The 21,794-nt window shown below is 34.8% G+C and overlaps 2 protein-coding genes across 3 annotated transcripts; one reads left to right on the forward strand and one right to left on the reverse strand.

The window, feature by feature from the left end:
* Positions 1 to 261: 261 nt before the first annotated feature.
* On the forward strand, positions 262 to 12,055 carry LOC125074845 (putative pre-mRNA-splicing factor ATP-dependent RNA helicase PRP1). Of its 2 annotated transcripts, XR_007120162.1 has the most exons (11): positions 262 to 412; positions 1,632 to 1,756; positions 2,712 to 3,864; positions 4,476 to 4,612; positions 5,150 to 5,287; positions 6,161 to 6,283; positions 6,812 to 6,911; positions 8,469 to 8,559; positions 9,679 to 9,841; positions 11,666 to 11,866; positions 11,899 to 12,054. XR_007120162.1 is itself a non-coding variant. In XM_047686303.1 (10 exons), the coding sequence occupies exons 1-10, from the start codon at positions 363 to 365 to the stop codon at positions 11,791 to 11,793; spliced, it is 2,208 nt and encodes a 735-aa protein (XP_047542259.1). In that variant the 5' UTR covers positions 262 to 362; the 3' UTR covers positions 11,794 to 12,055. The 2 variants fall into 2 exon arrangements, 1 of the variants encoding a protein (XP_047542259.1); XM_047686303.1 differs by having other exon boundaries at positions 11,666 to 12,055.
* A 4,919-nt stretch (positions 12,056 to 16,974) lies between these two features.
* Positions 16,975 to 21,423, reverse strand: LOC125074724 (grpE protein homolog, mitochondrial). The gene is made up of 6 exons (XM_047686138.1): positions 21,234 to 21,423; positions 20,654 to 20,807; positions 19,504 to 19,617; positions 18,456 to 18,578; positions 17,983 to 18,066; positions 16,975 to 17,653 (listed from the first exon to the last, which is right to left on the reverse strand). Exons 1-6 carry the CDS (start codon positions 21,320 to 21,322, stop codon positions 17,540 to 17,542), a joined length of 678 nt encoding a protein of 225 aa, XP_047542094.1. The 5' UTR covers positions 21,323 to 21,423; the 3' UTR covers positions 16,975 to 17,539.
* Positions 21,424 to 21,794: the final 371 nt, after the last annotated feature.

Genomic DNA, 21,794 nt, shown 5'->3' on the forward strand with positions numbered 1-21,794 from the left:
TTTACAATCTTACAGGACCTCTTTTTTGTTTTAAAATTTATTTATTCCGACAAAAAACTAGACTAAATAAAATATGTACTTATTATATCTAATTAATTACGAATAAACAGTATTTTAAAAATATAAATCATATAAATACAAAACTGAATAATATTTCGAGAAAACTTACTTTTTAGCCAATTTTTGAAATGATAGATACAAATTTTTTTAATATTATTTTTGCAACTATTTGAATTGCGTTATCTGTTTTGTGTACCGCGCAGTCGCCATTTTATTTGCTGAAGCTGCCTCGTTTTATTGAAAAATTTAAGAATTTACTTCGTACTGTATCTTATTTTTCTTATATTAGTGTTAATTTAAATATGTCCAAACGAAGGATTGAAGTGATGGATCCGTTTATAAAGAAAAAGAGGTATGCTGTTTTATTAAAGTTTCATGAAAAACACAGACGTGCATAATTTATTTGGTCAGCTATAAAATTAATTCTCCTTTGTGTTAGTATTTCGGTTATAACAACGTTCGATTATTATTAACTCACTTATAATAATTAATATAACGATCTTTATATTAAATTCATAACCATCAGATTGTTACTTTACAATTACAAAACATATTATTTACATTTTACAACGTGTTTCTCGTGTAGATAAAAAAAAGTATTTTTTACTATTTATAGTTCTTAATACACACTTAAATAATATTAAGTATCATTACAAAAATAACTACAATATGTTCAACTAACTCTATAGTCTGTTATTTATTTCAAACAATTAAATACATACACGCGTATTTTTCGGTATTTAATTTATTTATGTTACTAATATAAAACGATCAAAAGTTGCTTTCTATAGTTAATCGTAATATATAAATAATTTAACATTATAAAATGTTTTCTCATTTTTTCCACAAAATTTGACCATATAATATAAATGCTTAAAATAGCCTTTTATATCTTTATTCCCGTTTATGATCCACCAAAGCAATCAGAGTCATTGCGTTCAGCTGAAATAAGATTTATTAGTATAATGTAGTATGGCAAACAGTGGTAACCAATGGTTCCAATGGTCAATGATTACCATTTATACCTTTACCGAGCAAGAAATATTCAATGCATAAGGATGTTATGGTATTAAAACCCAAATTAGTAATTATGAACAAATTATGTATTAGTAATAATGCATTGTTCACGTCGTACATAAAATGTATAATTTTTCAAAAATTGTTGTACCCATTCCCAAATTTGTTTTACAACCAGTCCTCTGCCCGAAGGTTGCCTGGAAGAGTTAGCTGTCTTAGCGATAAGGCCGCCTGTTGCATTTGTGCAACTTTTAAATGTTAATCCTTATTTATTTTATGTTTTATTAAGCGTGGCACAAATAAATAAACTGTAAACAGTTCTCATTTAATATATCTTTATTTATAATACACCACTGTTTTATTTAACTACTTATATCCACTTAAAATTTACTTCTTCGATCTGTTTGTTAATCTTATCTTGTTACTAATCATTTATAAAAAAAATTAAAGTAGCTTTCTATTAAAATCAATGATAATTTTATAATATGAATATAGATGAAATTATGTTTATTGTTCTTGTTAATCAACTACAATAAATCATGGATGTTTTTCAGAGAAGAGAAAGCAGCAGCGGCAGCAAAATCTGGTGGCAGCGGGGAGACGTCAGACTCGGTTGCAACACTAGGAACTGCTCTCCCTCCGACCACAACTAGTACTCCTGGTATAAACCAATATTCAGGTATGATGTTTATCCGCTTATATAATGAATGCTATGTGAAATAACTTATATGAATATGAACGAATGGAAAATGCTTTTTTTGTCGTTTAAGTTCGCACAGGCACCGTTAGCATTATGTGTCTGGACTTTATATATATTTATTATTATTATTTTAAACTAATATATGGTGACTAGTTATCGCCTGCGGCTTTGCTAACGTTTTGTCGTTAAGTGATAGTCTTAAAAAAGGAGCCTATGTCCTTTCTTGGAGTTCAGAGATTGTAATTGTACGTAAGTTTATGATAGCACCGCCTACGCCGATGGTTTTAAAAATCTCTCTCAGATTGGATTGCTTGAAAGGGATGGCTAATAAGCCATAAGTCCGTCCGTTGTAAGACACTCGTAATCAACACTTATTTTTTATTTTTCGTTTCTGTATTTTACTAACTTTGTTTTACTTTTTTTTTTTCCTGTGTGTTTCTTTATTTCTGTTTGCGGTGTACAATAAAGTATATATCATTCATTCATTCAGAGAGCTCGCTTCATACTAAATTTTATCAAATTGGGCTCAGTGATTTGGCAGTGAAAGAGCAACAGACAGAGATGCTTTTGTATTTATAGTAATAGTATAGATAAGATGAGTATAGAGTCTTATTTTAATAGTTTTTCGTACAAAGTTTCTTTTTGGAGAATTTCCTCAGTAGTTGATATATGAATCTGCGGCTTTACCCGCGCGAAATTTATAAAATACAAACTTCCCCGGCCTTATCCCTTAGGGGTGGAGTTTCGTAAAATCCGTTCTTAGCGGATGTCTACTCTATAAGGAACCTACCTAATTTTCAAGTTTGTGGGCGTTGTAGTTTCTGAGATTTCGCGATTAATCAGTGCGTGGTATTTCGCTTATATATATATATATATATATATATATATATGTAGATTTAACACCCGAGCTTATACTATGTTCGTTATTCCTCAGGCTCACCACATACTCCACGTTACCACGAACTCCTGCGACGTCGTCTCGGCCTCCCGGTTTGGGAATACAAAAACGACTTCATGCGACTTTTGAACACGCACCAGTGTGTCGTGCTAGTCGGCGAAACGGGATCCGGTAAGACGACTCAAATACCCCAATGGTGCGTGGAATTCGCGGCCAACACGGCGGGGAAGTCCCACGGCGTCGCGTGCACGCAGCCCAGGCGGGTGGCCGCCATGTCGGTCGCTCAGAGAGTCGCGGAGGAGATGGACGTGCCGCTCGGGCAGCAGGTCGGTTACAGCATTCGTTTCGAAGACTGCTCCGGGCCCCAGACCGTCCTCAAATACATGACAGATGGTATGTTGTTGCGTGAAGCGATGTCTGATCCGATGTTGGAACAGTACAGGGTGATACTCCTCGACGAGGCCCACGAGAGGACACTGGCCACGGATATCCTCATGGGGGTGCTCAAAGAGGTTATAAAGCAAAGGACAGACTTGAAGCTGGTCATCATGTCGGCGACATTGGATGCCGGGAAGTTCCAGCAGTACTTCGACAATGCCCCCCTGATGAACGTTCCCGGTAGGACTCATCCCGTCGAAATATTTTACACACCCCAACCGGAGAGGGACTACTTGGAAGCGGCGATACGAACCGTAATACAGATCCACGTATGCGAGGAGATAGCTGGGGACATACTGCTGTTCCTCACCGGGCAGGAGGAGATCGAAGACGCCTGCAAGCGGATCAAACGGGAAATCGACAACCTGGGCCCGGAAGTCGGCGAACTCAAATGTATACCGCTGTACTCGACGCTGCCGCCGAACCTGCAGCAGAGGATATTCGAGCAGGCGCCCCCGAACCGAGCGAACGGAGCCATAGGACGGAAGGTGGTCGTGTCGACGAACATAGCGGAGACGTCGCTGACGATAGACGGCGTGGTGTTCGTGATCGACACGGGCTTCTCGAAGCAGAAGGTGTACAACCCGCGCATCCGCGTGGAGTCGCTGCTGGTGTCGCCCATCAGCAAGGCGTCGGCGCAGCAGCGCGCCGGCCGCGCGGGCCGCACGCGCCCCGGGAAGTGCTTCCGCCTCTACACCGAGAAGGCCTACAAGCACGAGATGCAGGACAACACGTACCCCGAGATTCTGAGGTGACGCCGGCGGAGGGTTTACTTGTCTTATTCGTTTACGTTCCTTTGAGGCACGATAGGAAATTTAACACAACTGAAGTTTTATTATCCATATGTAAATGTATTATAATGTCTGCGTCGGTCTGATCTTGCAAGATTAAAAGGATTCGAATTCCGAAGACATATGGGCTTAAACCCCATGGTCACGCTAACCTTAGCTAACAGCTAAATGACATCGGGTTTTTAATCTGACGATAAAATCTCATAAGTAACCCGGAGTTTCTTAATTATTTACTTGCCTCGGGTAGCACGTAAAACCACTATGAACTCTACAAGTATCAGATTCATTTATCCTTATAAGTTTGGGAGTGGGTGTATCAGCTGTCTGATCGTAAGTGTTCACTGAAACTCCCATAGACTTGAAAATAAAAAGACGCACCACATCTAATAAAATAATAGTAAGATACACCATAGTCACGAACGAACTAGTCTACGGAGATTAAAAAGACAGAATTAAAAACAAAAAACATTCAGGCGATAAACAAAAAAATGACATATAAATTATAGTATATACATGTAGTATATAATGGTGGTAAATTCGTACCTAATGCCCACCGCATTACGTTTTGCAGATCAAACTTAGGATCTGTAGTTTTGCAGTTGAAAAAGCTGGGTATCGACGACCTCGTGCACTTTGACTTCATGGACCCGCCCGCGCCCGAGACCCTGATGAGGGCATTGGAGCTCCTCAACTACCTAGCAGCGCTCGGTGAGCTACATCTACCCCTATTTAATATTACAGCCCGTTCCTACCCTTAAAGGGTAGGGAAAGGTTTGGAGCTCATTCCGCTACAATGTTTGTGTATTGGTGGATACATATTCAGCGGAACCTATTTCTATACTTTTGAAATAGTTTGTCCAAAAACTCAAATTCTTTTGTTCAATCCGGAAGCGTTAGGGTTTTGATAACTATGATGCTGATGGAAATCGTTTTTACAAAAGGATCCCAGAAAGCGTTCACAAATGCCTCTGTTGACAAATTTAAAAAAATTGTTAAAGAATTATTGTGACTGGAAGGCTTACAACGATTGATACACACCTTGGAAATGAAACGATCGCTCCTTTTCATATCGAATATTTGTAAATAATAAAACTGACCCGTTGAGTTTCTTACGCCGCTTCTCAGTTCAGGGTATTTTCTTTTCCGGACCGGTGGTAGTGTTCATTTTGACAATCTTTTTAAAGGAATTTGAGTTTGAGCAAATGCTTTATCTTGCATTAACTTGATTTGTTTTTTCAATTTCAGACGACGACGGTAACCTGACCGACCTCGGTGCTGTCATGGCGGAGTTCCCGCTCGACCCCCAGCTCGCCAAGATGCTGATAGCCAGCTGCAACCATAACTGCTCAAATGAGATTTTATCTATCACTGCCATGCTTTCCGGTGAGTCTGCAGTTTTTTTTTTTTTGTCTTTATTAATAGTTTTACCTGATGTCAAATAAATAATAGTATTGATAAAAAATAAACAGTCGCTCGTTCAGGTCATAGGAGGCATACTATTGAACATTCGATAATTTGAAAAAAAATTACTTATAATTAAAAATAATTCTTGGACCACCATCTTTTGGGAAATCATTTTTGAGGTATCAAGAGAAGTGCGTCTCGGGACGGCGACGGAAGTGATAACTTAAAGTAATCGCTGTCTCATGCATTAGATAAAGGGAAGCCAGACAGGCTGGCGCCGTAACGCGTTACGTAACGAAGCGGCTTAGGATTTTTTTTTAATCTAGATTGGCCTAACCCCTTAAAACGTGAATGCGGAATAATCAAACAAACTCGCTTTTGACTTTGTACTGGTATAATAAGGATTATATCTTATAGTATTATTAAATTTATGTTATTCAAAGATAAAAATTAATTGTGTGAGGGGATTACCCTTTGATGGATATTTTATTAGAAAGTTCTAAGAAGGAATAATTGACGAATAAATTATTTTCGTGTAACGATGACTATGTATAACTGTATGTATGTTTGTATGTAGGGGGTAATCTTTTTAAATAAATAAATAAATATTGGACAACATCACATACATTACTCTGATCCCAATGTGAGTAGCTAAAGCACTTGTGTTATGGAAATCAGAAGTAACGACGGTACCACAGACACCCAGACCCAAGACAACATAGAAAACTAATGAACTTTTTTCTACATCGACTCGGCCGGGAATCGAACCCAGGACTTCAGAGTGGCGTAATACATGTAATATAATTTTCATTATTATCAATTAAATACATGCATAATTAATAAAATTTCCAGTTCCACAATGTTTCGTCCGACCGAATGAAGCTCGCAAGGCGGCCGACGAGGCCAAGATGCGCTTCGCACACATCGACGGCGATCACCTCACTCTACTCAACGTGTATCACGCTTTCAAGCAGAGTGAGTGCCCGAAACTAACTTTGTTACCACAATTACCACTATATATGTATATATATACATAGTGGTAATCTATGGTATGTAATGTATGTGTAAGATATTAATCGGTTAGGAAATGGATTAAAGCCTACATCTTCAGACGTCATTGTGTGGGCATACGTGGGCATATCGTACACAATGTGAACATTTCGATAATAGGATTTCAAATAACTACTCCGATACAGTTAATGTACTGAACTGAAAGCACTCAGAACACTCTCACACTCTGCCAGCGCCAGGTAGGTAGACGGACTGGTAAACGGGCTGATGGTAAGTGGTCACCACTACTCATATACAATGGCTCTGTAAGAAATATTAACCATTCCTTCCATAGTCCATGTGCCACCGACCTTGGGAAATAAGATGTTATGTGCCTGTACTTAAACTGCAACACAACAGTACTACTGTTAAGCGGAAGAGAATCTCATGAGTAGTTTTTGTTATTTTGATATGCTCAAAAACTATATTAAATCGAATCACTCAATTTTCCAGACATGGAAGACCCCCACTGGTGCTACGACAACTTCATCAACTACAGATCACTTAAATCCGGAGACAATGTCAGACAGCAGCTGAGCCGAATAATGGACAGGTATATTATTTATTAGTGTTATTCTTATTACCAATTTTCAAAGATATATCAGGGCCGATGGTCTTTGCCTAGTTGATGTATACGAAGGTCAAATGTTTTTACATTTTGTCTATTTCAATCGAGGTAGGAAACATACCAAAAGAGGACATATACCATATAAACAATGTTTGTCATCAAATAGACACAATGTCATTGATTGAGAGCTTGAATAATCCGATGATAATAATTATGGATTTGAAAACAAATGGTATTTTGAACATCGATGAAATTGGTTGATTGACTTTGGAAGGAAAATTAAAGTGGATATTAGTAGTTTAGTGGATTAGTGTTGTGTTAGTAATTAAGATATATTAGACTAAGTTTTAGTAACGTTTGTTTAAATATATTCCTTATTCGATTGGTATAGACAACAGGTGTTTCAAGGCGGTACTAATATTTATATTTAACCCTCCAGTACAGTAAATGTAGCTAATGTAAGGAGCAAGGATGATGAAGGGGTTAGGAACGACTGTTAAAAGATTAACTACTGAGTTTCTCGCCGGTTCGTCTCAGTAGAATTTACTTTGGTGGTAGCTATAGATTTACCTCAACAATGTAACATGACTATTAAGAGTGCTTTTAGGCGGCCCGTACATCTACAATAATACACTACAGTGTAGGGAAAAATTGCGCAATTATTGAACAGAAGTTTGAGCGAGCTTAAATTTTATTTATTATTATTATTGCTTATTGTTTTCATAATTTATCTAATAGACAAGCTCAGATTATTTTAATTTTGTTAATTATATAAATTATCCTTTAAATTAAAATAAAATTGTAATTGTGTAATATCCTCCTTTTTTTCCTGTTGCTCTAATAATGTATATTATTTATGAGTGGAAACTTGATTGGCTTGTGATTTAATTTGTATTTGTTAATATTAAGACTTATTGTACTGTTTGTTTCCCAAATAAAATAAAATAAAATAAAAATTTCACAATATGTATTTTTTGTACTGTGTAGGGGTAGTATATATACAATATTTTAAAAATATTAATATGTGTTGAAAATATTGACGTGAATGGTTCGTCAATCTTATTGCTAATTATTATTGAAGGTTTGGATTCAAAGAGGTTATTCGATATTATTTCACAATAAAATTATTGTAAATGTATGGGCCGCCTTATGAGCATACTTAAATAAGGAGTATATTGATTTTGATGTGCTAGATTGATTGTACTTGGTTTGATATTGAACCTCAAGTCGTAAGCCCACGCCTCTTAATTTAGTGTTGAATAATTTATATTTACAATTAAAAAAAAAAATTAAATTATACCAAAAATTTATCTGCTATTACCATACGAAATGTGTATTCTACTTTTAAAACACCATCGATTTAAATAGTTTTAGTGGACGGATGAATGTCCCCATAACATGGGATTCTCCTAGCATGGGGGTCATTAATCTATCATTTGTTTAATATTTTTTCTAAGTACTCACTACAAATATGTGTCATAAATCTTCTGTACTACTATTATTGGAAAATAAATATATTATTATTATTACTATTATTTTCAGATTTAACTTGAAAAGGACGAGCACAGAGTTCACGAGCAAAGATTATTACATTAATATAAGGAAGGCACTTGTCAACGGTTTCTTTATGCAGGTAACGCTTGATATGATTTAAATGTTCTTTATAGTATATGACAGAATGGGTGGTTGGTCAGAGTGGATGTCCTCACCATCAGACATTATGTGTGGGCGTAATGCGGGTACGGGTAAATAATAATAGTTCCGTAATCACTCAAACGATTTAATTTCAAACACTATTAAACACAATGATAACGACGAGTCGTAAGGCCAGTTCCTAGATGTGTTGTCTGTACGGCGGCTAGCACTGACCCATCTAGACTCCGCAATACTGACAACGCTTGCGGCTCGTCAAATCAACTCGCGTATTGTTGACATCTCCGGCATATATATAAAAAAATCTTATGATCAGTGGCGTAGCTATCGTAGAGTCAGTTGGTGCAGTGCACCAGGGCCCCTGAGCTCTGGGGCCCTCTAACCTAAGCTATGATAAGAGTTTTGAATAGAGATGAAGTATGGATTTAACTAACTAATTATATGTTCATTTTACTGTATCCTGTATCCTATTCTTATTCCTATCTATAATTTTGAAGGCCAATATACGTTGAAGAGGGGGCAAGGGCACGATTCTTTTTCTATGCACTACTAAACTACTACTATTATTATTATATAATAATAACTCCGTGGTCGAGTAGTGTGTGCACCGGTTTTCATGGGTACGCCACTCTGAGGTCCCGGGTTCGATTCCCGGCCGAGTCGATGTAGAAAAAGTTCATTACTTTTCTATTTTGTCTTGGGTTTGGGTGTTTGTGGTACCGACGTTACTTCTGATTTCCATAACACAAGTGCTTTAGCTACTTACATTAGGATCAGAGTAATGTATGTGATGTTGTCCAATATTTATTTATTAATAAGTATATTTAGCATACAAAAAACACAAGAATATATGATACTTAAAAAAATTCAATAACAAATCAAAAATAGTTCCGACTTCGAATTTATCTTGACATAAATAAATCATATTGAAGTGAACTACTTACTCACTTAGGCTAAGTCCAAAATCGAACACTGTCCGCTGTCTGTCTGTTACAGTCCGCGCCCAAAAAGTTTTTTTTTATGTATATTCTTTGCGTTTTGCGTTCTAACCTCTTGGCCATCTCGGCTCCATTAGTGTATATTATAATTAAAATTTCAGGTCGCTCACCTAGAACGTACAGGACACTATCTAACAGTTAAGGATAACCAGGTGGTCCAGCTTCATCCGTCGACGTGCCTCGACCACAAACCGGACTGGGTTATTTACAATGAATTCGTACTTACAAGTAAAAATTACATTCGTACCGTCACAGATATCAAACGTGAGTATGTTGTGCATATAGTTTATTATTAGTTTTACTTTAAAAATTTTGTCAATTAACTTGGTGGTAGGGCTTCGTGCAAGCCTGTATGGGTGGGTACCACCCGCTCATCGGATATTCTACCGCCAAACGGCAGTACTCAGTGTTGTCGTGTTCCGGTTTGAAGGGTGAGCGAGCCAGCTTAACTACAGGCACAAGGGATATAACATCTTAGTTCCCAAGGTCGGTGGCGCATTGGCGATGTAAGGAATGGTTAGTATTTCTTCCAGCGCCATTGTCTATGGGCGGTGGTGACCACTCACCATCAGGTGACCTATTTGCTCGTCAACCTATTGATATCATAAAAAAAATGTTTTCGAGCGTGTTGGGTTTATTCTCTGTACAGAGTGGCGCCGACGTCATCGTAAAATGAAACTCTCGTTAATATGAGGGCTGTTAGCATTATTTTAAAGAAAAAAACAAATAGACGACTAACAAAAAAGATATGTTTTCGAACAAAATAATGCATACAACATTATTTGCAAAATGGGTTCGATAACCCGTAAAAGCGTACCCGCTGGCCCGCTCCCCGCACGCTCCCCTGTGACTGCCGCCGGCGTCACTTTAGGTCCGTACTCTGTGCACGAACAGTTCGGAGCGACGACGTTTGGCCAGTTTCGGCCGAAAGTTACCGACCCGCTGGTATTCACTTAACGATATCTCCGACAGTGTTACGGGGTCTTGTGAGTTGATGAAATGAAAAAATATGTCCCGCGGCTAAGTTAACGAGTGTGTTTGATCTTTTTTTGCGTTTGGTCTTAAACGCCGTATATTACTAGGGGTATGATTTAATGCGGTGACGTCACAGACACATTGTATAGAATAGCTTCTAGGCGCTCATATGACAAGTGATCCTCAAACATAAATCCTCACTCTGATAATCCTATGGGATGCCAAATTAATATTACGGGAAAGTATTCAGACGTAGAACCAACTTTATATGTTTTCCTATTGAGCTGAGCTTCTAAAGTGTCGTGACGATAATGTCGATAGAGTATCGATATTATTGTCTACGATCTCGATAGGCAATCGATTGTCTGATATGCAACACTAGTTCCAGCTTAAAGGGTCAGTGACGTAAGGGTTGAAGGCGCACTTCTAAGTTAATGAATGATCACTATATCTTACATTGTCTATGTATATTGGCAATGATGTTTAGGCATCTGTCTTACTGTGTCAGTTTAAAAAATCCAATTAAAATATTATTATCCACTACCAAATACCAGATGCCCTCTGTCTGTGTTACTCTGTCGAAATTTCTGTTCTATATATACTATGTAAAGATATTGCATTGCATATATATTTCAATCGAAGAAGAAGGAATTAATATAAACAAACCTAAGATTTACGTATTCCATGCGATCTGCTAATAGCTATAGCTTAGAACTTGCGAAGGCTATAATATAATTCGTATATGAGAACTAGCCAAGTCAGACCTTAGGCAACAATATATTATCCTAAGTTATAAGAAGAAATGATATTTTATGTAGTGATAAATAAATTTCAGAAAGGACCATTGTACTTGGCACCCATTTAGATCTCACTTCTTTTGTCGTGTCGACCAAGGACCATATCATTGTATCATATTGGACTTGGCTCTCATTTTTACATTTATGTTTTTGATGGGATCGTACACAATAAACACTTTTTGACTAATATATCTCTGTTTGTATAAGTATTAAACTTAACTATTTATGTCTTCTTGAAGTTTACTTAAAAAGTTTCAATTGAAATCGGCCTACTACTACTACATATTAATAAACATAATTGTTTAATGTTTTTCAGCGGAATGGTTGTTAAAGATTGCACCGCAGTACTACGAGCTAAACAATTTCCCGCAGTGCGAGGCGCGGAGACAGCTGGAACTCTTACAGGCCCGTCTGGATTCGAAGGCCTACCAAGAGGGATTCTAAGGTTACCCTGAGTGACCTCAGGGCACGTGGTATACCTAACTGTGACAGACTTGACCGTTATAAAGAACATTGGATTCAATTGATTATAATAAAAAAAATGTTTTTATTACTAAGTATTAGTGTTGGGACGAATATGTTTTAAATATGTAAGTATTCGTTAAAGTTTTATTACGGTATATTCAATGAATGTATTAAAACTTGTAAATTTCCCACTGCTGGGCTAAGGCCTCCTCTCCCTTTGAGGAGAAGGTTGAGAGCATATTCCACCACGGCGCTCCAATGCGGGTTGGTGGATTTACATGTGGCAGAATTTAGTTGAAATTAGACACATGCAGGTTTCCTCACGAGGTTTTCCTTCACCGCCGAGCACGAGATGAATTATAAACACAAATGGTGCTTGTCTGGGTTTGAACCCGAAATCATCGGTTAAGTTGCACGCGTTCTAACCACTGGGCCATTACTGGTGTCAATGACATTACAACTGTTAAGATAATATATTAAATATTATTTCGTAATTAAAAATGAGCACATCGTTGAGGCAATTGGTAATAAAGAAATTAAAACACAAGAATGCCCTGCCATATTGATTTTGTTTCAAAAAATATTGTAGCTAGCGTTACTTGGATATTTAATGAGGTTTCTTATGTTAACCCATGCATCCTAATGTACTGGAATTGTTCAGGCATTTTAAAAGTCAATAGAATTACATTTTGTAATACTTATACCGACATGGAGTTAAATTTTTAATGGCAGTCTGATATCAGTAATGATCGTTAATATCATGTAATTAATTTAAATTAAGAAGGAAATTGTTACTAGCATGCCTATCGTTAAAATTATATTCTGTATCGACCATACTGAACAATCTCCTTCGTGTCTTCATTGTACGGAACATTCGAGAAATGATCTGTATCCTGTTTGCACAACTGAAAGCCATTAAACTAAGAATTGAATGAGTATTCAGTAATGAATAACGAATTATTTACGCCTCAGTGTTGTGCGATCCGTTTTGTTCCGAAAATAATAGGCGTATGTTTCGGAAAGATATTTATTTCTCAAACAGTAGCTGTTACGTATTAAATCGTGTATTTTTGTGTCGCTATCGCTTCGCGTTCGATGTGCAATAGTGATATTTAACAGTAATATTAATAGTCACAGTAATAAGCAAACTAAAATAAGCAAATATTCGTCCCATCACTACTAAAAATGTCTTAAAGATAAAATATCTAAGCGTTATAAGGAAATCGTAGTTCCTTAAGACTTAGTGATTTCGAACTGACTACGACAAGGCTTTGATTTATATTTAACGATTATACGAAACGACTCGCTCGCCATCTATTGTTAGCTGATGGCATATGTCGAGTTCAAGTGAACAAAGTTTAAAAAAAAAAATGCCTGAACGAACAGACAGACAAGTAAAGGTTGATTTTTATATATAGATGTAAAGTTACACATTGTATTGTTTAGATTTTTTTTTTATTATACAGCCTATTCCAATTGAAGAAGGAATAAAGTTAAACGAACCTTAGATTTACGTATATCATGCGATTTGCTAATAACTCGGCTATAATGCGCACTACTGAGAGTTTATGATTGATATATCTTTATTTATAATACGACACTATTACACTTAACTACTTGTATCCACTTGAATTTTATTTTCAAAGTTACAAAAGTGTCGTCGACGTTCAAAACAAAAAATTTTTTTGCAATTCCGTAAATAATATTGTAGATTATTCAAGCTCTCGACCAATGATAATGTTGTTTATATGGCTTTTGTCCTCTTGTGTTTGGAATAGAGTATGTGATTGTGTTTATCGCATGTTGCCAGACTGAATTAGTTTAGAGAGGCAGTCTAGCAATGTTATATTATAATGTAAGGTGTGATGTTAATAAAAAAAAGATTTATAAATGTGTCATCTCACTCGTTCATTCTAACCTCCTCTCTCGCACATATTGCAATTTAAAAAAAAAAGTACACGAACTTTAATGTATGCACAAATTAATTTGATTGTATTATCAGTGTTAGTAATATGTGTTAAATTAGAAATTAATAAAATTCGAAAATGTTCATGCTGACCTTACTTACCGTTCGTATAAAAATATACTTCCCGACATTTTTATAAATCTATTATTTATTGGATTGTTTTGTACCGTTAGTAAATAAAATAAGGCAGATTATTTGTTTACCATTTGACGGTCTTGTGCATAAATGTTTTGTGGATACACTAATTAAAGTTTTAGAAATACAAGAGATAACCGTCTTTATGGTGTTAGTACCTGTTACAGTGTGTTATGAAATGTCCGTTAAACAATAATTAATTTTATGATATTTTGTAAAAACATTGGATCGTGTAAATTATGTAAATGTTTTGCTTATAAACAAAAAGCCTTTATGTATGTTACTCGATTTGAACCTGCTGTATCGTAGCTTTATGGACCGAGAGGGAAATATTTTTAATTGATTATTATATAATGTTTCATTGCATTACAATTTGTATAAGAAGTTGAACGAGAAAATAGTTTAATTACCAGCTTGTTAATGTAACCACTACTGGGCTAAGAGCTCCTCGGTTGGTGGACGTTTGGTAGATCATCAGACGGATGCAGGTTTCCTCATGATGTTTTCCTTCACCGAGCATGAGATTAATTATAAACCAAAAAACAGATTTAGTGGATGCAGTCGATAAGGTTCCTGTTCGGTTAAATGAAAGTTAAAAGATATTGTTTTTGAAAAAAACTTTCATCAGTAGCTCGAGTTAAGTTTGGTCAGGTATAATAGCCGGCACAAGTCGTTAGCACAAATGGGCAGTGGTGGGGGTAAGCGAGAGTCCAATAGATGGCAAGCATTGACTGTTGGACCAATCGTGCAGCCTCACCGCTCCCCGCTCCTTCATGCCTCCAAAGATACCTGATGTATTACTGCGCAGGTCAAGGTTTTGCTCACGACTCATGCCCGCTTACTATACCGACCTAGTCTGTACTGACACGTGGTGACAAGGTCTGGAAACAAATTCACTTTGCATTTATAAAATCGTTCAAGATTCGTCGCCACGCAAAGTAACGTCGTCTATCACGGAACTGTCGAGAAAGCATTCTCTATCTCTACGAGCGTTCTTTATGGTTAGCATATTGTACAGCTTGTGATGAAATAAAGGAACTAGATCGCTAGTGAAACTAGATTTTTTTTTATAATAGGTCGTATCGTGGAACCCCAAGTCTGTCGCAGTTAGGGTACGAGCAAAATAAGGACTTGCGTGATAGTGATGTGTACGTGAAATAAAGCTATGTGTAAGATATTTACGTTTTTTATTTAATAAACCGTTAAAACGATGGTGTTTTATATTTTGCGTGCGAGAGTGTACACTATCGTGTATGCACGCACACGCATGTGCCAAGTGCACACGAACGCAAAAATAAAATAAAAACTACTTTTAACCGACTTCGAAAGGAGGAGGTTATCGGTTAGTTTGTGTTTGTTACTTCCCTTGGAAGTTAGTTATTTTTTTGTTAAATTTTAATATAAAATTAATTTGATTTAGATTTTATTTGTGCTAAATGTTCAGATGTAGTTTCATTAATATTGTCTTGCGACCCGCCCCGGCTTCGCACGGGTGCAATTTATTAATTAATAAAGTTTATGATATGGCAAAAATATAATTAATATAGCACTTAGGAATAATTTAGCTTTACCAGTAACTTGAAAACATTTTTACATTTGGGTTATTCGTTTAGGAGATTAGTTCGTACATACAAACAAATTTAACCTCTATAATGTTTGGATAAATTAAGTGCCATTAATTTATCCCTCTACTGTGCTTCTATAAAACGACACTAAAACTAAACCCATAGAGAAGTCCTCGTCTCCAATTGTCGACAAATGTACTACTGAAGCGGTGTCCGCACCGATAGGGTCTCGAAAAAAGGGGAGATCAGCCTGGACATCAAATTTGGAGATAGAGTCTAACTCTCGAAACCTCTATCGATGGAAAGTCCGTGAACCACTAAAACCACTTATGTACTGAACCACTTTTAGTTGGCTGATTCCTGTTTACACTTCAGTTTGTAATAAATAATAAGTAAGTAATTAAATATGTGATTTAAATCAACATAAAACATAACAACTGTGTATTCATATCTGAACACAGATTACAAAAAAAAAATATTCGTTAATTCTTTTAGTATTAATGAAATTAAAAGAATGGATATTATTTTAAATTTAAATTTAAAATAGGCACACTTGGCACTAATGTATTGCACCATTGAGAGTTAGTACATACATAATTATCCATAGGAATGAAGTTGTAACTTATGCCTGATGTTACACCTGTCACCTGTCACCATTCAAACAGGAACACAACAATACGTAAGTTAATAAAATATAACTCCTTAGGCTTTGTGTAAGCCCGTAGGTAGGTACCACCCAATAAGATATTCTTCCGCGAAACAACAGTACTCAGTATTGTTGTGTTCCGACTTGAAGGGTGTGAGCCAGTGTAACAGGCACAAGGGACATAACATCTTAGTTCTCAAGGTTGGTGGCGTATTGGTGATGTCAGAAATGGTTAAGATTTCTTATGTATGTTATGTGGTGACCACTTACCATAGAGTGGCCTATTTGCTCGTCCTTTATATTATACTTCATTCAAGTAGGCTCTTTTAACAATTTTAAACAGTCACGTACTATTTAAACAATTGTATTAAATTTGTAAATCATAATATTACATTCCACTGATAAGAAACGGCAAAACACTGTAGATATAATTTTCGATCGATAAAATGAATGCTTTACGCTTTTTTATCATCAATAGAATCTTGTTTTAAGTGATATAATTTCTTTATTAATGTTTTTTTTTTATTTCAATACACGGGTAACAAAACGGTACCCGACATAGCTCTGCCGTCATATCAATTTGACGCGTGTCTTGTTTGTTTTCTTCTGCATTGAATAAAACGAATTTGGTAACAAAAATGAATTTTATTTCTATAACATACACTCACGCACAAAACAACAGACATACTAAATAACTACTAAACTACACGCTACATACTAAGATTTTGGAATAAAACAAACTAAATTATTATGTAATTAAATATTTATAAAGAATAGAACCATTCATAAATAAACTTGTGAAGTTTTATAATTATTCCCATTTCCCATTATTAAATTGAAAATCGCTCAAGTATATATAAATTTTAAATTTGGTTTTGCACCTTCGAGTGTTTTTTTTCGTTTTCGCGCCAAAATTCTTTAATAACAGATAATAAATAAAAAATTAATTAAATTTTTTAAAAATGGTAAAACTACACGAGAATCTCACGGAGATTATTTAAATATATATTTGTATAATACATAGCTTATTTTAAAGTAAAAAAATGCACGTTTAATTTAAAATTTGTACGGAACGAAAAAAAAATTGTTCAAATGCGCGCCAAAATATTTCATAATAACATATGGAAGTTGAATCTTCGTTCAAAAAGAATATACATACAGATATATTGACTTAAAATCTACCACAACATAAACACGACATTTGTCGTTTTAATTTGGTACATTCTAGTGTTGTATTTAAGATATTACTAATTACAATGACAGCCCCCCCATTTGTCCATCGCTTTTGAGGCCAATATAGTGCATCTGGTACATCTTGGTACTTATTTGCTTCGAATAAAAATAAAATTAAAACAAGTCCTGTCAACATTTATTTCTATTCAACAATCGCACAGTCCAAAGGCTCGTTTCACACTAGGAGGATCCCTTCGCGACGCCCACGAGCGCCGGTCTGACGCACCTCTCGTGCAACTTGTAACCAACTTTGCTGACTGCAACCACTGTACCCGGCTCAGCACCTTCAACCTCCTACAAATGATATATTTATCATTAAAACAGTATTAAGAATAAAACCATCTGTAATTTTATAAATTAATTTCATAAAAATAATAATTATGATTTTCCAAAAATTCAATGTGAGTTTTTGTATCCATTCTTGTCTATTCCAACCATGTCACAGTAGAATATGACACACACAAAGGACTTTATATGCTCCGAGATCTCCTATATCTTCAAAACCAAGAGCCAAAGGGCTGTCATATCGTTGCTCAGGATCTACAGTCATTAATTTTTTCATGTGATTTTGATTTCAAATTACTTAATTTGAGCATTTAAATTTGGTTAATAATGAAAGTTACCTGTTGGAATAACGCTTCATGTAGGTTGGGGTCGAACTTCTCTCGTAACGGCGACACGGCTACCAGTCCATGTCTGCTGAACACCTGGAGCAAAAATGTAATTAAATTAAAAAATGTATTGTATTTAACTAACACGACTGTATTTTTAGATGTTGAAAAAGAGTAACTACTGAGTTTCTTGCCGGTTCTTCTCGGTAGAATCTACATTCGAACCGGTGGTAGCTTTACTTAATATAGTTTGTTAAATGATGATTCAAAAGTGCTTATAAAAGCCTACTCGAATAAAGTATATTTTGATTTTAATCAATGTTGCTATGTCAGCTAGTTACTATGTATATGTGAGCAAGGTTTTATACCTTTGAGTATTAATTTAAAAAAAAAAGTCCTTTATGTTTATAAAATCAGTCGCAAATATATCATCAGTTAAAAGAGAAAGTAGTCGTAGTAGCGGATGTCGTCGGTACTAGTGGTACCTGCGTGAGCTGCGCGCGCGTGAGGCGCAGGCCGTCGCGCAGCGAGCGCAGCGCGGCCGGCGCGCCCTCCCCCTCCACGCCCTCGGGCACGCTCTCCGCCGCCGCCGACAGCGTGTCCGCCACCTGGTTGAAACATCAGGTCGACATATGAGAAACAATTTTATTTTTTATTTATTTAAAATACTTTATTGCACAACACAGGAACACAACAATACAAAATTAATGGTGCGCAAAGGCGGTCTTATCGCTTATAGCGATCTCGAACAGACAACCTTTGGTGATAGAAGCTTACAACGAAAACAGGTAAGTGCAGAAATATAATATAGAGAGACGAGATAAAAATATAATATAAAAATATTTATACTAATGTATAATAATAAACTACACATAGCTACATCATGGTATATATTATATAATTATAGACTATCAATATATATATATAAATAATTATAAACTACATATTACATACATACATACTTGCATACATTATTTAGATAAGGATAGATAACAGTTTTTCAAACAATGCTTAAAGATTGACAAGGATTTAGACTGCTGTATATCAGTGTCTTTTTTTTATTTTAACTTTATGAATTAAAATTGTACACATGTATTACTGCTGTTTGATAGACAGATTGGCTAATGGACCACATAATGGAAAGTGGTCACCGTTGCCTATTGGTACTGTTACAAACATTAACCATTGTTTAAATCACACCATTGCACCGTCAACCTTGTTGTGTCTCTTGTGAATGTTGCACTAGTTCACTCACCTCTCCCTCAGAACACAACAATACTGTTTCACCGTAGAATATCTGAACATATAAAGTATATATGTTTATTTACATTTGTACAAAATTAGTTTATCTAAAATGCCTTTCATTGTTAAGCATATAATGCATGAATCAGTCGAATTAGGCTGTTTAAAAAGTATATTATGTATATGTAAATAGATATAACACTATGTCAGTCAAGTTATTGCCTCATAGTCCTCATATAACTATTTCATATCAACGGTATATTCAAAACTTACATACTACACTACACTTACGTCTAACAAATCTTTGCAGAAGCTCTGTATAGCGAATGATTTTGCATCCTCAACTTGTTTCAACATCCGTCTTCGAACATTTTCACCGTCGGCTAAGGCTCTTTTATATTTATCCTGTAAACATTTTTAAATTACATTAGAAAATTTATCACTACTAATATTTTAAATGTAAAAGTGAGTTTATTTGCGAAGCAATATGTCTTAAGTACTAAACCATAGAGAGTTACGAGGGTTCAAAAAAGTGGAAGAGTATCTAACACCTGCTAATCCCTTACCACACGCACTAGTGATGGTTCGGACAGAAATTAGTCATATATAATACTATTTGCCACCCGAGGCTTAACTCGCGTTTTAGGGGTTACTCGTTAAATTTTATCAAATTTTGTTTCAGTAGTTTGACTAAGTAAGAGCTACAGACAGAATTACTTTCGCATTTGTAATATTAGTATTGATTACTGCACTATCAATCTAATGATTTGACAACCTCTATGGTTGAGTAGGGTTTGATTCCTGGCCGAGTTGATGTAGAAAAAGTTCATTACTTTGCTATTTTGTCTTGGGTTTGGGTGTTTGTGTTACCATAGTTACTTCTGATTTTCCCTAACACATGTGCTTTAGCTACTTACTTTAGGATCAGAGTAATGTATGTGATGTTGTCCAATATTTATTGTATATTTATTAAAAAAATCTAATGATAGTCTTAAGTCATACAAGTTATCTGATAATAAATTAAATTATATAAATTATCATCCAGTAGTTTTAGTTCTATGTTTCATCTTAAATTATTATACACTTAAGTCTTGTATAACTATATAAACTTTACTCCTTACTTAACTCTCATGTAAGTTATTATACATAATAAAATTATTCATTAAACAAATAAAATTTACATTAAAATATATCCGATACTTGTGTTAAAAATCGAAAAATACTACTTTGTGGATTATAATAAGTTACTTAGGCGGTATAGATATTGTGTTGTATTAAACATTAAAGAACTGTATAAACTGTTATATATAAAAAAGTTTTAATATGTTTTAGCAAAATATTCCAATATGCGTAAAACTTTTATACCTATAATTTTTTATTAAAAGTTTAGTATTAATATTTTATATAACACAATACCAAAATCAAAGGGAAATAAACATACTTCATAATCTTTAAGATTATTTTTGAGCGTGCTGACTTCTGAAGTTAATGTTTCAATCTGTTTGTGACATTCCTCGATGGAGGAGGGCAGATTTTTGTCACTTGTATCTGATTCAGCTGTTTTCTCTTCTGTGCTATATCTGCATACTGTTGTTCTGAAATTAATTAAAATATTTTTTTTTAAAAACAAGAATGTGGATATAATTTTTTTTCTTATGCTTAAAACAGTTCTGAAGTTAGGTTCAATGAATTTAACCTATAATTATTAAATAAATGTATGTCAATTCGAATAGTTTTTTTAAATATTATAAAAGATTTGGGTTTTGTACAGAAATTCGTGGATGGACAACTTGCGCTACGAATTTATATTAGGGACATACTTATTTAAAGTTTTTAAACGAATTTTATAATTGATGATGAAATTTTGTTATTAGTTACAGACGCAAAAAATGTCTGATATAAAAAAAGAAAGTAACCTGTTATTTATAATTGCCTACAAAATATACATCAATGTAATAACTTTCAAAATTTATAAGTTTAAATTACGATTTTAAGGTTGGATTAAGTTGCGCAACGATTACCTGTAGATATTTGTTTTTAAGGTCCTCATAGAAGAATCGGTCACATATTTGGCTAGTCTGCCCACCGAAAACACTTTTAGCGATGCCATTTTATGAAATAATCTTAATTTTCGAACAAATTTACAAAATTTAACGTAAGAGGTTATGTCGGAATTCCTTATCTGTCATTTACTTTTTTTTAAATGTTCCATGTATGAGGCAAATGGCAATTGATAACGCAATAGAAAGAGTACAACTATTCGAATCAACTATTTAATAAGATAAGTTAGTTTATTAAATAACATAGTAAACGATCACGTTTTTATGAAACAAGCAAGCATATTTAAGGAAAAATTGTATTAAGAAATATAAATAACGATGTATTTTGTTATATTATAGTAATATAAAAAAGGTAAATTATTTAAAAAAAACAACCCAGATTTTGCATAATTACATGTCTTAATATGTAACAATGTAAACTGAAGTAAAAATATTTTTAAAAATTGGAAAAAGAAAATTGCAATTATTTTTACAGTATTTTATATAAACAAAAATAGCACATATGAAATCGATTATCGAACA

Source organism: Vanessa atalanta, chromosome 28 (assembly GCF_905147765.1).
Source record: "Vanessa atalanta chromosome 28, ilVanAtal1.2, whole genome shotgun sequence".
In the NCBI taxonomy this organism is placed as follows: Eukaryota; Metazoa; Arthropoda; class Insecta; order Lepidoptera; family Nymphalidae; genus Vanessa; species Vanessa atalanta.